Source organism: Brienomyrus brachyistius, chromosome 5 (assembly GCF_023856365.1).
Source record: "Brienomyrus brachyistius isolate T26 chromosome 5, BBRACH_0.4, whole genome shotgun sequence".
Taxonomy (NCBI): Eukaryota; Metazoa; Chordata; class Actinopteri; order Osteoglossiformes; family Mormyridae; genus Brienomyrus; species Brienomyrus brachyistius.
In genome coordinates this window covers 16705674-16721895 of record NC_064537.1, presented here as the reverse complement: position 1 = coordinate 16721895, position 16222 = coordinate 16705674, and the positions used below count along the sequence as shown (strand labels likewise).

Below are 16222 nucleotides of genomic sequence, written 5' to 3'. Positions count from 1 at the left end.
GACCATTTAAACAGAGAATAGTCAAGGGTTGCTTATTCTGGATACTGCTGCTTATTATCTGCCCCAGAGATCCTTTTGAATATATTCAGTCTAGCGAAAGACATCTCTGATGGGGTTCAGACTCTTCAGATAAAAGATACTGCAATCAGCCTGTCACGTCTTTTAAGTTTTGTTGATGATTGACAAGAACAGTCCCTAGTTTGATGCATGTTCTTTTATTATTGGCGTTTAACAGCATGTTTTTTTCCTGCATGTCAAAAAAGGGTATAATACAAGGAGGTGATGTGATACTGTTGTCTTGTTGTATTGGCATTCGGTTCTATGTCGTGTTCTAACAGCTGATATCTGGAATTTTGTTTCATGTAAACTGTACTCAAGTTTTTTTTTTTAGTGGACTTATTGGACTGTTCTGGCGCAAAGTATCAATTAAAATGTAACTGCAGGCACATGAGCAAACTGGCTGTGCTGATCAGACAAATTCCGTCAAGGTAGAAACTAAAATTAAAGAGGAACGACTGAAATGCAAAATGCAGGAAGCACACACGTTCCACACAAACCAAGCTCCGCTTTCGCACCTATCAGGCGGCGACTCGCAGGAAGCTGCCGTCTTGTCAGCTGACCGGCAGAGCCATCACTGGCCCCTGGACAAGAAGGCCGGGCACATGGGAACGGCAGGAGTCCTCAGCACTGCCAACCCATCAGATACTTGGGAATTCAGAGCCATGAGGATGATGTAATAGCGGGGAGATTCAGAGCTGGTCAAAGAGCCGACTGTCTGCTCCATGGCGTGATTCTGGCCCCATTTAGCTCACTTGTTTGCTGGGTGGTGGTGAATGCGGTTATGTAACAAAGCACGCGGCCGGCCCAAGACCCTGGTGCCAGCGTCGAGAGCCCAGGCCGGTCGCACTCTGTCACCTCTCTACTCCCACACCCTCTGAGGCTCGGGGCAGGAGGGGGTTAACATCTGGGTGTCCCTCGCTGCCTTGCTATGCTCCTCACGCACGCCTTACCACTCTCTTGTGGCTCTCCCCTTTAAGCACAGCTGTTGTTCACAGAGAAAAGGGGGGGGGGAGAGTGCTCTCTGCACTTTCATTTTCAGAGAAAAGGTGGTTCCCAGACTTCTTCACTCTTAGAACTTTCTCTTTTTTTGTTGGTTCTTCACCAGAGGGAGAAGTGAGATTCAGACATAAACGGTCAAAAATAAAAAATACACCTGAAGAGGAATTAAATGAGTTGATGGGCAACGCTGTGTTACATCCAGTGTATGTCTGTCTAGGGTTACAAGGCTGTACACATAAAAATAGTGCATGAGTGCTGTTATTAAACATGTAATCTAGGTCAAACAAAAACATACGATTTCCTATATATCTGGCATCACAACCACAAATGAACAAAACACTCCGACCATATTGATAGTGATCTAACCTGATCTAACTAACCTACTTAAAACAAAAAGAGACGCTGTTTGGACCCCTAACAAAGGTGGTCCTCACTCTGGATACTGAGCGCTGTGCTGAGCGCGTGGTGCAGTAATTAAAACAGACAGGGAGGACCTGTCCAAAAGGCCCGATTCAGCACAGAGTGGCTTAAGATGCCCCCATCTTCAGTCTCTTCAACCAGGACACACTAGCAGAGACAAAATCGTGAAAAGAAATTTTTATAAATAACATTATCTGTCCAGTCCCTCCCATGCAAACTTAACTTAAACAGGCATGTAAGTCAATTAGATGCTTAGCCAAATGCTGCTTTAGTGAATTAAATCATCTGTATAAAATGGTGATGAAATATATGTGTGAGGTATGTTGCAAAAATATGTGTGGTGGCTTGCGGTACCATTCTGGCATGCTGTTCTTTGGACAGGACCAGCTAGATTGGTAATGCTAGCCTGCTAGCCTGGTGGCACTCACAGGAGGTCTAACGGAGACACTCGGAGCAGCTTGCTGCAGGGTTTTAATAACCTGGCCACGAATGGGTCGGTAAAACGTGACGTCCGCATAACAGCAGCAGCAACATCTATCTGCTGCCCTCTGTTGGTGATTAAGTCATGTGATGAAAGCTGTGTCCTTCCTGGTTTGTGTGGGTGTGTCGGCGTGAAACCCGGAGGATTTTGCAGCCATCTTTGTAACCCCAGTCAGAGTGTACAGTTAGAATTGGTTCTCCTTCTTGAGACAGATGAGAAGTTTCAATTGAGAAAGACGTGCTCCACCCACGGAATGATTCTGCTACTGACAAACCTGCATTCCACAATCTTACCCTGGCTGCATCTCAGGTTTTAGACATTTTTCCTGTATGCAGTCGATAAGAGGCTAATGCAAGAATGTATGTTCTGCGCTAGTTTGTAGTATCTATACTCCACAACCTGAATAGTAAAATCAGCCATTATCTTTAATACCTGTTTTTTAATCTGAGAGTTTGGCATTACTGAGACTTAACACCTTCATGTACATTCAGAGGGGTTATCAAAGAAGTCTAGGCACCAAAGAGTTTTCAGGCTGGTTCAATGGAAGGTGATTTCTGCACTTCAGCTTTAGCAAATAATAAAAAAACTAACATAACATCCTAAAATATTAGCTTCGATGTCAGCACTTCCTTTTACAAAGCTTGCAGGAAATGGAGATGACCTGTCCTCTCTTTCTCTTGCTATGTCACTCCCTCTTACGCTTGTTTGAGATCTAACCAAAGAGGCAGTTCTCTTTTTTTCTGTTTATACCAGCGGATGCCACTATTGGCTGGGAGCTGAGGACGCTGCTGATTGTGTGGCTGTGTCTGCGTGAGGTAGTGAGGGTTCGGCGGGGTTACTTTTGTTCGCGGTCGGCTGTCTCTCCAGGACAGCATGGTCGACGTGATGTTTGGGGATCGTGGTAGTTTCAGGCCCAGAGCCATGACCCTTCCTGTGAGCAACCAGGTATGTTCAGTCCTGTCTCTCTCTTTCAGACTTGCAGGTTGTTGTGCTAGCAGTTCATGGTAGGCTAGCTCTGAAGTGCAATGATTTTCAGTTAACCGTGTTGCGAATGTGTTTTCTCTTGTGACTTCGGAAACTTCACTTCCTGGACCAATAAACGCCAGTTAATATGTAAAGTACATGTCATGATGTGTCACTTGCATGTGATGGTGGCGGCAATCGTCCTGCAACTTATTTATGGTTCACATGTACTTCATACTTGAAGGCTGCCTGTTTCCTTCCTCCGTGCTAAAGAGCACGGACAATGTGATGAACCTCAAAACCTGCGACATCTTTCAGGCTCTGAAGCTTGTGGTATGTCGTGGTAATAAATGAGGTATAGAGGGATCGGCAGAACATTGTCACATCTGAGTGTGTCGCGTAAAGCAGCTCGGCGACACATTCCTTTATAACATTTATAGTTACACTCAGCCCTCCATGGTGGGGAGGTGCCGCGGGGGTGGGGGGGTTGGGTGCTGCCTAATGAGTGTTGTTATTTTCACATATTAGCTGCAGGTCTGTCTAAGTTAATTACTTTAAAACACCTTTGAAGGTCCACGTGTGATTTATGATGACCGTCCTCGTGAGTTAAAGAGCATAAGAGCATTAATGATTAATTAATGATTAACCAACAAACACGAATATTGTAAAGGTTTCCAGTACTTTAAAAATGCCCACTCTGTATACAGTAGCTCATTACTCCGCATTGCCTGCCGTGCCCCTTTCACCCCTCATCTCCTGAGCGACAGTTAGACGTATAAGATCATAGTCATAAAGGCGTAAAATGCTCAATGCAGCTGAACCAACTGAGCGCCAGTACTGAGGCCAGGTGAAACAAACAGTTGAGAGCAGAATAGGCGAGATTCAGGCACTCAGGCATTCAGGGGGGGGGGGGGCACTCCTTTCGGAACTTTTTTTAACAATATTTCGGGGACTTTCCTTTGCACGGTGCTTCCACCTGCACATGTTTGAGTCCCGCTTCAGGAACATCGTATTGCGTTAATGGTAAATGGAGAAGCTACGGGTAAATGTTAGCTTCAGCTGCCATGTTTTTGTTGCTCAGCGAGCCCACCTTCCTCATCTGACCCTAATTGTTTTGGTTGCAAAACAAAAGGTTTGATCAGCATGATACTGACATCCAGAAAATGAAATTAAAATAATATTGCGATGGTGGAGCTACTGCGTTTTTAACTTAAAAATGTCCATTCCTGGCCTACCTGTGAATGTACGGACTTTACTGCCCAACAGCATCATGGTGAAAGACTCTGTACTATGGGGACTGGGCTTGATTTTTGCTAACCACTGAGTTATTCTTCCCCTGTCTGGTGCTTCTGGAGGAAGAGGGGTAGTTCTTAAAATAGCATTAGAGCTACAGTCATCTGGTTTCAACTTTATTCTCATGTGCCTTGTGAAATTGCTTGATAACCATCCATTAACTCAAGTAACCATTATTATCATTTTACATCCTTCTACACTCTTACTGACACAAAAAATGGTAAAAATTCATACCTTTGCTTGTCACTGGGACTGTACCCTTGTAATTGTATCTTTTAAGGGACATAAATGGACTCTGAGGAACATCCCAAAGATACTAGCAGCATTAATGTACCATTAATGCACCATCAATGGTACAGTGCATTTCTGTACCTTAAAAGTTCTGTACCTACAACTAAGGGTACAAGGGGCAAACCCTTGAGGGTATAGCCCCAGTAACGAGCAAAGATACAATTTTTTACCCTTCATTCTGAGAGTGTACCTGTTTATCTGTCTGTCTTGTCTGTTCATCTATATGTTTATTTGAGACCTTCTATTTCATCCGCAATTTCCATGGCAATTGTATTATTTAGGTCTTCTTTGACTTGACATTTGTGGTTGAACTTTGTTATTTTTGGATGAAGTGCTTCTCTCTGCGTTCTGCTGCTTTTAACTTCAACCAGACACCAATTCACGATGTCAAAGGTGGTGGTGAGTTTATCTTGCGCGTTTGGCACTTCTGTATGATTTGCATTGCCGTCATTTGCCAGCTGCTTGCTCCCATCCATGGAGTCACTGCTGGGAGGGATATGCATGGCGGACGAGCGAAATGAACGGGAGGCAGGGTCCTCTGAGTGCGCTCTGGGCGTGCTGATGTTTCTCTCTGTCTGTCTCTCTCTTCATTTCCTGAACTGGCTCTGCACCGGAAGCTCTGGCGGAGAGACGTGTTTATAAACGTTTCCCCAGAGACACGAATGGGTAGGCGGTTGCTCCTCTCCACATCTCACAGCGGTCCTTTTTTAAGCTCTCAACTTCAAGACTTGGCCAGTGGGTGACAGTCACCCTAAAAATATCCCTTTTATGTTGTTTATGAACATGTGCCGGTTTGTAACATGCTCAGTGCACCACTGTTTCAGTAGCTCATTAAAGGTGGATGTGGATCTGTGATATGATGCTGTGTTTGCTCATTCGTACAGATATATACTCGTATATATAATCTCATTAACACTGTACTCGTTTCCCTCTATCATTAGGACATTTTGTACAAAAGGATACTAGGAATAATTCACGAGCAAGCTTAAGCTTCTTAAGAATAGCCTGATTTTATGCACTTTGGTTTTCAGCGAAAGACCTGCTGTTTAAATCCTTCAGTCAACACAGCCATAAAAGTTTGTTCAGAGTGACGACTTACTGTTCAAAAATGGTTCAGTTGACTCACAGACATGGGGATGAGAAGGTGGCTCTAATCTCAGGGCATGCAGAGTGATTTTACCATTGGGCCCTTTAGCGAGGCCCTTAGCCCCCAGTAGTTCCAGGAACTGTCTGACCCTGCTTTCTCAGAATATGCATCTCGCTGTTGATAAAAGTGTAAGTTAAATATATAAAATGCAAATTTACAGCACTGTGCAAAAGTCTTAGGTAGCCAAGGGAAACGTTTAAAGCTGTTTATCTGGGTAGTAAGTGTGTATGTGCTCAGAACAAAAACACAGTTTAGCGTTAGAACATATCCGAACTAAAAGAGACATAACCAGAACCAGTAAGAATGTCTTCTGTTCTCCAAAAAGTCACTGATATCTAGTTGTATGGCGAGATGAACACGGCTTCTGTTCCCAAGACTCTCCTCAGGGGCACCCAGCCATTCAATGTGTTTGTTAAACTTCACCACCGGCTCACTTAATTACTTTTTAATTAATCAAATAAAGTAACTGAAGTACTGATTAGCGAAATGTGCCACTGTGCCAGTGGTTGAGTCAAGAGATATGTGGGTGTATTGAATGGCTACTGGACATACTGTGGTGATTTTAGGAGAGGTTTCAAAATAACCAAGCTGACACACTCTGATGGACTTAATATCACATTTTTACATCACTTGAAAGATCATTTAAGCATAATTTTCTTAGACTGCCTAAGACTTTTGCACAATACTGATAGATTTGTTGCCTTGTTGCTCATACCCTGACTACCCAAGGAGATGAACAAAGTTAAAGGACTGACAGAGAAGCAGCCTCTTTGAACTAGAGGAGGTTTTGCCGCACAGAGGAAAACTACATGGTGACGTGTAAAGCCGGTTTATATCCCAATAAACAAAAAACATTAACGACTGTTAGCTTTGGTCCAGATTTCTGATCGCTTATTGCTGCCTTCACTGACCCTTGGTTCTCTCGGTTCTCCCACAGGCTAATGCTGAGAGCTCAGAGATTGCAGTTTACGTCAACATAGAGGCACTCCGGAAGAACATCCACCAATCACCCCCCGCACCTGCCGTGCTTCCACACCAGTCCCTGGACTCCGAGGGATGGGAGGTACACACTGACCAGGAGAGCGGACAAGAATATTATTACAACCCTGTAACTAGACAGACCACCTGGGAAAATCCCTTTGCCCCTCACACGGACCCTGAGTTCTACCTAGAGGATCTTCCCCCACCCTCGCCGACCTACTCCCCTCCCTCAGCTGATTTTATAGACTCCAACTGGGAGAAGATATTTGATGAGAGCAGCGGTTGCCACTATTTCTACAACCACGTGACTAAGGAGACGTCTTGGGATCCCCCAGAAGAGCTTCCTCCTCCTTCCATGGAACCACTGGATACGCAAACGTTCAGGCAGGATGGGCCCGTAAGTACATCTCACTTGTTTACTATATTTTACCTGACTTCTTGTCAGGTAAAAGGTCCCTCATGAACAGTCTTCATGGCACCTTTGTCGTCCCTGCAGTGCCTGCAAACATTGACGTGACACTGAAGCCTCAGGCACGCCTGAAGGTCAGGTGCTCAGCCTTGCGTATTGAAGGGATATCAAGCAATCAAGGGTCAAAGGTCGCTCACGCAGGCGGTGTTATTGTTTTCGTGGAACGTTTTGTAGGTGTGATGCATAGTTCGAGTGATGTGTTATGAATGTCTTCCGTCAGACCTTTCGTAGAAAGTATGAAGTTTTACTCACATAAACAGGTCGTCACATGGTTCATGACCTAAACTGAGCCTAACAAAAAAATAGATATATAAGGATAGATTTTGGATAAGAAAGTGCAAGTGATTCTAATAAACAAACCGACGGTGAACTGTGGGCGCTGATAGTAACCTAGTGTTGATTAAGTGTCAGCTGTAATAAGGATGCATGTCCACTTTCTGAAATTTCTTTTGAAAGCAGTTCCCAAAAGAGTGGTCTTTGTTAGGGACTCAAGGAAGAGTGTCTTTACAGTGTCTCACTGCAGGTCTGGACTTCCAGTGAATAAATCCAGCAACTCTGGATAACAGTCCTATAGTTCCACGGAAGAGAGAATCTTACTAGCATGTCTCCGGCAGACTGTAGGTTAACAGCATTTTCACAAAGAGTCAGAATAAGTTGTAGTATTAGATAATAATGACTAAAGGAACCGTATTTCTTAAAATGTGAACAGTGTAAATTAGGACTTTGCCATCCTGTTCATTTGACTTCCTCTGTGGCAATAAATGGTTGGTCTCCCCCCCTGAGTCTGGTTCCTCCCAAGGTTCCTTCCTTCTAGGGGGTTTTTCCTTATCACTGTCGCCTCTGGCTTGCTTTCTGGGGGCTTTCGGTGGGGATAATGTAAAGCGCTTTGAGGCAGTACAGTGTTGTGATTAATTTTATTGATTGATTTATTGATGTAACGCAGGCAAATAAAGACACTAACTATTAACGATAAATCACACAAAACGACAGAAGAATCGTACTGTGAATTTTGATGATAGATAATGCGTACAAATGACCAGATTACGCTGCAGTGCACTTACAACCTTTTGTCCTGTAGGTAGAAATGGTTTCTGATCTCTGTGGTTGCAGTGCTGCTGTTTTTGCCACTATATGCCAGAAGGGCTGAGGGTGAAAAGTGGCTGTGTCTTGTCATTATATGAAACCAGTGGAAAGACAAAGCTCAGGTTTCACAGTTCAGGAGCTTTTCTGAAGTGAAATGGGAGCCACTCACCAGCTGATGAAAGCCACTGTCATTCTCCCTATATTTGGCGTGCAGCCCCCACTACCTGAGGAGGATTATCTTGACAGTCCCCAGGAGACCGGGCTGGTGTTGACCTTTCCTAAAGAATGTCATTTCACCCGAAATGTCATCCCACGAGCCAGCTTGGACCCTGGCACTCCTCCGGGCTGGACGCAGTCTGTGGACCCAGATGGCCTGCTGGTCTTCACCAGCGATATCACGCAGGAACAGGTAAATGAGGAGGTGGGGGGTGGGGAGCGGGCAACGTGACTCATCTGTTTATATAATGATTTACATCAGAATGCAGGCGCTCCCTCGGTTACAATGGTGTGACGTTCTGATAAACCTATCGTAAGGGAAAAATATCGTAAGGCGAAAATGCATTTTATTACAGTACACCTAACCCAACAAACATCAGAGTCGAACCTAGCCTACCTTAAACATCCTTAGAACACTTACATTAGTCTACAGCTGGGCAAAGTCATTAGCACAAAGCCTATTTTATACTAAAATGTTGAATATCTCATATAATTTACTGAATAATAATACCTGTTGTAAAGTTGAAATATCGTAACGCGAACCATCATATCCCCAGGAGCGTCTATATATCAGATACATGTTATCGTTCCACTTGTGTTATTATGAAAAGGTTTGAACATGAACTTGACAGCCAAAGGAAGCAATCCCCTTGGCACCAAAGACTGCGTGATGCATGATGCATTTTGTGGTTAAGATTCCACAGTTAATTCTAAGTCTGAATAAGCTCATTATGGGAAATAAGCTACATGTGACAATTGAACGCTGCATTATGAAAGTTACACTGTTTTAATTACACTATAATTAATGATGACGTTTTAATAGCATGTAAATCATTTTGCCACCGCATGCTTGTTGGAGCAGCTCATCACATAGGGCATATAGTACATGTTCCTGCTTGGCATCTCTTCTTCCTTTACCTCTGAGATCTCTCAGTTTGGCGTCATACCATCCTAACGACCATTGTGTGCAGGAACGGAATGACTCTTCTCTCAGCCAAATACTGCAGTCGCTCTAGTTTCTTTTCCTCTTTATTTTCATATTTTCCCCAGTGACTCTTTTGTAGTAGTGTTATATATCTGTATACATTTGAAAATAGTACTTTGACTGCATGATAATTCAGATTGTAAGAGAGTAGCTCAGATGTAGATGTAGATTTGAAAACAGAATTTAGCGCAGCTGTATTTTTTGTGCTGACAGTGGATCAAGTCTGTGGATGACAGGGGTCAGACCTACTACTACCTAAGGGATGGATCCAAATCTCAATGGAACTTGCCGGAGGTAATGTGGTGCATTAAATACACCATTTGTGTTGTTAAAGGACATTTTTGGGAACAGTTGTCTCTGTAGTCAAATTCACCACGTTACTTTGCATGCCATTTTCAATGTTAAAATTAGCTGGAGGCTGTCAGTAAACCATCTCGTCCTGGAGTAATCAGTTTTAGGCTCTTCCTGACAAGAAGCATAAGCGATGTGATATTCCAGTATATGGTACTAAATTTCTCTATTGGTTTCCATTGTCCTGCAGCTTTCTATGACCAGCCAGCTCAGGATGGGGAATGGCGTGAATCAGGAGGGTGCGTCAGTGTTCAAGAACTGGAGGCACACAGTGGACCCGTCCCAGTTCAGCTCATCACATGACGACTTGGTACGTGTCAGTGAAGGATGGTGGGTCTCCAAGCAAGCCAGGAAGGGGAGGGGGCACAAAGCAAAGAAAAGGGCTTTAGGCTTTTGGCTTCCTCAGCGCAGCTTCCACAGCCATGCAGTCATGTGCACCCTGGTGCAGCCACCCAGACTAAAAGGAAGCATCAGACCTTGGCAAAGCCTGGTCCTACGTCCTTCACAGTGGCTCCTCCTTGCTTCTGTGATACCAGTTCCTGAACATGAGGAAACACCTGGCTCGGGCCTGTGAAGGCACACATGCAAATTGCCTCCTAGGTAACAAATGCAAAACCAAAAATGAGTTGCCCTCGTCTGCCGCTTTCCTGCAAAATTCAACGCCGGGCTGTGGGTCCCCGTTCACAGCCTTCCCAGGTTGCTGACTAAAGAAGCAACAACATGTTATTCCTCTCCTCATCTTCAGCAGAAGTTCCTCCCGACTCACAAGAGGAACGTCTCTGATCATGACAGCGATGCATCCAGTTCAGGAAATTCCTCTGAGCAGCAGCATCATGTAAGAGCATTTCTCTTATCCAGCAGTCTGGAGATGAAGATTAGGCATGACGATGGGAGTCCTGCGTGCAACTCAGCATCTGAGTACCCGAAGTCAAATTCTGCCCTCATCAAAACCATGTCCTGTGTGTCTTTTCTCCCTCCCCCCTATTCCCCTCGAAGCCGTACAGGTTCAGGCATCGGAGGAATCCCTCCGTTCAGAGCTACGAGCTTCAGCAGCACAATGTGGGTTTTTATGACTGCCCTGACCTGCAAAGTTGCATGGTTCACTCTGAGAGCTTTGGCTTTCTGCTCATGGTGTAACAACCGATGAAGCAGTGAAGACTGCATGGCTCCTTACTAACACAGCTAGCGAATAAGGGAAGCAGTGCTTCACGCGTTGTCGTTCTTCATAATGGGAGCTTCTGAGACATCGCTGTCATCTGTGTCTTTCTATTTCAGCTGGCAACTAAGCCTCGTACTACTTTCTGTTCAGGATATTCAAATGATCAATTTGCTCTGTCAGTTTCTTCTTGCATAAACGTCCAGTTGCATGCAGTGCAGCCCAGTGTGTGTTTTTTTTTAATGTGTGACAGCATTGTTGAGGTTGTAGGCTGAGGTGTAAGCACAGCACACTGCCACAAGTGAGAAATATCAACGCCCTGAGCAACAAGAAAAAAGAAACAACTAACAAACATGGCACTCAACAGCAAAAAGTGTCACACATGGATAGCACCCGGGTGGGAGGAAGGACAGTTCTGTACATCCAACGCCCATCCTCCTGACCGCAGTTTTCCATCCCTGTTCATCACATTCCGAGAGCTGATGCTTTCAGCACATTAATAAAATCTAAGATGGTGGAAACCCAAAGAGGAATTTAAACACCTCATCAAAACCTGTAGTAGGAAACCAAGGGCTGATTTGGTTTTCAGAAATATTTAAATTAATTATTTTTTTCTGGCCTGGGTTGTGGCTTACAGTCACTCCTTAAGAGTTGGCAGCATACAGTTGTCAATTAGTATGTATGTACCATGTTGGCATTATCTTATCACTATGATTCAAGGTGCAGTCTACAGTGCCTTGAATAGAGTTTTTTCTTTGCATACATCAACCAATATCTGATGATGAAACAAATGAGATTCACACTTTGAGATTTTTTATATTAATTGTGGCTTGAGTTGAGTGAAATTTACACCATACTGTGCTATTTAATGTTATTTTTATTTCCAAATGTATTTTATATTAAAAATTCCTTCATCATTATACAAATAATAGGAAATTATTTCATTTATATAGTGAAACTAACCTCTGGTGTTATAGCATCTTGGCATTTTGGATCTGTTGTCCTGAACAGGCATAATTCACGGTTACAACATTTCTGTCTATTTGCTAACAAGGTTTGCATCAGCAGATGCCAACTACATTTTCTGAGCTTTATCAATCTTGATCACTCTTGGACTTGTTTGTTGTCTCTGTTAGCCTTTGTCCTGTTAAGAGGGTCACACTAACAGGGAAATGCTTTTCGGTGTTTGGCGAGGGGGGTTGGGGAGTGCATGCCAAATGAAGATTTTCCCATGATTTTCCTGGAGTTGAAGCAATGCCCTCAATACTTTATTTGTCTTTCAGATTTTAGAAAAGGCTGGAATTCTCAACAAAACCAAGGTCTCTGAGAATGGGAAAAAGTTAAGGTAAGTTTGGCTGCTGATGAAACTGTGTGGCAAACATAAAGGTGACTTAGGGTCACTAAGGTGCATTTTAATGTAATGTGAGTGGCCAATTCCAGTGGTCTATCTTTGGTCTTGACTTTTATAGGTCCAAACAGCGTTTGTCTGTAGTGTCTCTTCAGTTAGTATGATTTCTGCAGGAAAAACTGGACTCCGTCTTGGACTGTACTTCATGGGGGAATTCTGACTTTTCACAAAGACCCTAAATCTGTCCCAGCAGGATCCTCGGTAAGAATCACCCTTGACCACCCAAATCCTGTCAATGAATGACACTGTAGTTTTCATCTTGGGGATTCTGCTGCTCACAAACTTTTCTCAAGCACTGAATTATACCAAATCCCATGACGAATTTTAGTATTCCTGAAGAAAGGCACATGTCACAGGGGTGGCTGATCTTATCCAGAAGGGCCGTTGTGTATGCAGGTTTTGCTCCAGCTAGATTACTGATTAGAGTACTGATTGGCTGAAGAGTCCTCACACCTGGGTTTGAAGAGCTGACCTAAAGGTTACCCTGTGCGGATATGATTGTCCCCTGGCCTGAAGCAATCAAAATCTAACACAGTTTGACATTAAAGAATTCCACCAATTTCAATAAATGAATTTATTTTAAGGAAATAATCATTCAGTGGTGATGTTATGACCAGTCTTTTATGATTATTGTAGGCAGTACCATGTACATCATGAGATAAGTCTGATTGTTGAGAACAAAGTTTCAGGGCTCTGTAACACTGTAGCAAATGTCTTCATGCATGCAGAACAAGATAAATCAAATAGCCCCTGAGTTCACCGTGGAGCTACGAGGGGCGACGATATCCAGGGCTTCGAGAGACAAGTCCAGCAAGAAAAATGTCCTGGAGGTACAATAGTTTCCTCCATTCAGTGTAGCTTGGAGAATATAATCTTGACTATAGATATAAATTAATTCATGTTTCTGTAGACATTTTCTGTAGAAAATGTTTTCGTCCATCTGTAAGGATGTTGTAAAAACATCTCTGTTATTAAAAATGCAGGTCCTTTGTATATTTTGGACCCGAGGTCTTCCTTTGACACTGTGACTATCTTGACTGCTTTCAGCTGAAGACGCGGACGGGGGCTGAGTTTCTGATGCAGTATGACACCGAAAGCACCATCAGCGACTGGCATAGGGCAATTGCAGAAACAATTCAACAGCTGGTGAGTCCTGCCTTTAGAACTATTTTGACCTGAGCGACATTTTATGAAGATGAAACCCAGATAGGAAAATATCACCGCTGATTAATTGTTAACTGAATAGGTTAGCAACATGGATTTGTTCTTTGGCTGTTTTGTTAGTAATTTTATTTTTGTGCTAGTCTTAAGATAGGAATATGGATATGTTTCATTAAAATTGTGTGTAATTGTGTAAGTTACACAACTTTGACATTAGACTTGCGTTTTCCTTCAAACAGAGCTCATTTTCTTTGGTTATAGAATGAATCTTAATTAGTAGCCTCATTCAGCTTGCTAACAGTTTGCTGTTTTGCTCTGTAATTTTGTAAAAGGAGTTGCACTCCTATGAAGAAGAGGACGGGGATAGCTTGAGAAAGTCTGGTAAGTAATCGTGTTAATATATTTTCATGTGATAATATTTGCCATCACTGCATCTGTAGTTAAGGCGCTGGTGCGAGATCCTTTTCTGCCAGCTCCCCGGCTTTCCTCCTGTGCTAATCTCTCTGCTCCTTCACCTCCAGTCAACAAGCCAGGTGCTCTGGTCACAGATCCAGAGCAGAAGAAAGTGCGAACAAAACTCCTCAAATTCTTGCAGAAACGACCCACACTGCAGTCCGTCAAGGAGAAGGGTTATATCAAAGGTAAAACTAGCACAAGGCTGTAATTATAATATATACTGGGGTGGGGGGGATGTTCTCACAATGTCCCCCCAATATGTATTACAATATATATTATACTTACGGCCTTGGTCCACGTTGCCATTGTTGACTCCATGGCTATTGCCTTGACCTAGCATCAGTCTATTACCTGTGTATATAACACTGGCCATCGCTTTTATGCCATAAGATCTATCAAGGTCTTCAGTGTCTGTTGCCTGCTTCATTTCCCTTTTTTTTAAGATAATGTATTTGGATGCCCTTTGGTGACGCTGTGTGCCCAGGAGAGAACCACTATCCCCAGATTTGTAGAAAAGTGCATTAATGCAGTGGAAAAAAGAGGTGTGTAACACTGGCTTATATTTTACAATAGTTGAATAGATGTTAATGAGCATTTTATGTTTTGTTTTTTTTTAAACTATGACAACAATGGCTGACAGTACGATTGTAATGAATGAATGCCCCTTCTACTCAGTTAAAGAAAATGCAGGAGAGTAATACCAAGTAACATTGTTATCCTCACCTAGAGTTATTTTTTGGGTAAAAAACCTTTATAAATAGAGCCATTACCAGCAGGCTCATAAATGGCTACATAATCACTAAATAAATTTTCGATTTTGTAGGTTTGGACATTGATGGACTTTATCGAGTTAGCGGGAACCTCGCCGTCATTCAGAAGCTGCGACACAAGGCAGATCACGGTAATATTACTTGAAAAATCCCCTGAATGCCCAGCTTCGCATTTGAAATGCTTAATGAGGTGTCTGAAACTGTTATTTTGAAAGTCATGTGTAAGAACAAGGTTGTGTAGTTTGTGAATTCCAAATTAAGGCCCAAATACCACGATGCGTCTGTTCACTGCTGGCCTATGCGGCTGATTTCACTGATCGACTTTTGCAGTAGCGTGTGGATCGTTTGTCTTAGTTGTTGAACTGTTGCCAAATGGACCCCAGCAATCATGGCTCTTTGAAAGCCTCACCCAAGAGATGCAATGGAACATTTCATGGTCTCATTGCTTGCGTGCAGCATGTTAATCGTTTGGCATCTTACTGTATGCAAAGGTGTCTCTGTTGTTGTTACAACACTTGAGCTGCTGTTTGTTTCCTACCAGACGAACTAGACCTGGAGGATGGGCAGTGGGAGGACGTTCATGTCATCACTGGTGCTCTGAAGCTCTTCTTCCGAGAGCTGCCTGAGCCTCTCTTCCCTTACAGTTATTTTAACAACTTCATCGCAGCCATCAGTAAGTTTGGTCATCTTCACAGTGCCACCAAGAGGAAGAGGTCACACCAAGAGGAACTCTTCACTTCCTGTATTAATTTTGCAGAACATTTTGAATTACTATCAGCAGAATTAGTTTCACGCTCAGCACACTGTGAATAACTGTTCTTCAACATGCTACATTTTAGCATTTTTGGTAAAACATCCAGCATCGCATAGATCCTGTCAGAACTATTTGATGAAGTAGGAAGTGGAAGGATAGTTGATTTGGTGACCTGCACAATCAGCTTACCTTAACCCCACTGAGCTGATCTGGGATGACATGGAGAAAAAAGGTCAAGGCTAGACTAGTCAGCTAATGCAGACATATGTGGCCACTTCTCCAGCAATGTTGCAGTGAACTTTCAGTAAAACACCTTTAGTCTGTAATAAAATGTCTAGAATTTGTTCAGTTGTAATTCTAATAAAAGGTAGCTGTTTTGACGAGCCTACGAATTAGTCAGTTTATTATTACATGGATGATGTTCATTACTTAGGGTTTCCTAATCTAGTTATGCAGCATGGCGTATGTGCCTAAAATGTAATGAAATATAACAAACAACAAAGAAAAAAACTGTTGATTAGCAGTGTGTAATATAATTATGAATTTAAACACTGTTCGTTTCTCCTTGCCTTCCCAGAAATTTCTGATTACAACGAGAAGGTAGCCTACATGTCTCAGCTAGTGAAATCTCTCCCTGCACCCAACCATGATACAATGGAGCTTCTCTTTAGCCATTTACGCAGGTGAGCAGTTTCTGTGCCCAACACACCTGCATCACTTCTCAGTAGACTGCATTAGCATTTTGTATTGATGAGTTCAATGCAGTTACTTAATGGCT

The 16222-nt window shown here is 43.0% G+C and overlaps 1 protein-coding gene across 8 annotated transcripts in view; it reads left to right on the top strand.

The window, feature by feature from the left end:
* The window catches only part of LOC125742930 (rho GTPase-activating protein 27-like), a 30824-nt gene that overhangs the window by 13415 nt on the left and 1187 nt on the right, over window positions 1–16222 (top strand). For 2 of the 8 annotated variants that reach the window (XM_049015399.1, XM_049015406.1), the window contains 16 exons: window positions 6592–7032; window positions 8402–8596; window positions 9602–9682; window positions 9930–10049; window positions 10485–10574; window positions 10736–10798; window positions 12179–12240; window positions 12417–12504; window positions 13032–13133; window positions 13351–13449; window positions 13797–13845; window positions 13986–14105; window positions 14364–14462; window positions 14744–14821; window positions 15232–15363; window positions 16022–16127. In XM_049015399.1, coding sequence (XP_048871356.1) covers window positions 6592–7032; window positions 8402–8596; window positions 9602–9682; window positions 9930–10049; window positions 10485–10574; window positions 10736–10798; window positions 12179–12240; window positions 12417–12504; window positions 13032–13133; window positions 13351–13449; window positions 13797–13845; window positions 13986–14105; window positions 14364–14462; window positions 14744–14821; window positions 15232–15363; window positions 16022–16127 — 1925 coding nt within the window. Of the gene's footprint in view, window positions 1–76; window positions 2906–6591; window positions 7033–8401; window positions 8597–9601; window positions 9683–9929; window positions 10050–10484; window positions 10575–10735; window positions 10799–12178; window positions 12241–12416; window positions 12505–13031; window positions 13134–13350; window positions 13450–13796; window positions 13846–13985; window positions 14106–14363; window positions 14463–14743; window positions 14822–15231; window positions 15364–16021; window positions 16128–16222 lie in introns of those variants that run through there. The other 6 variants (XM_049015408.1, XM_049015407.1, XM_049015400.1 and 3 more) reach the window with 6 other exon arrangements.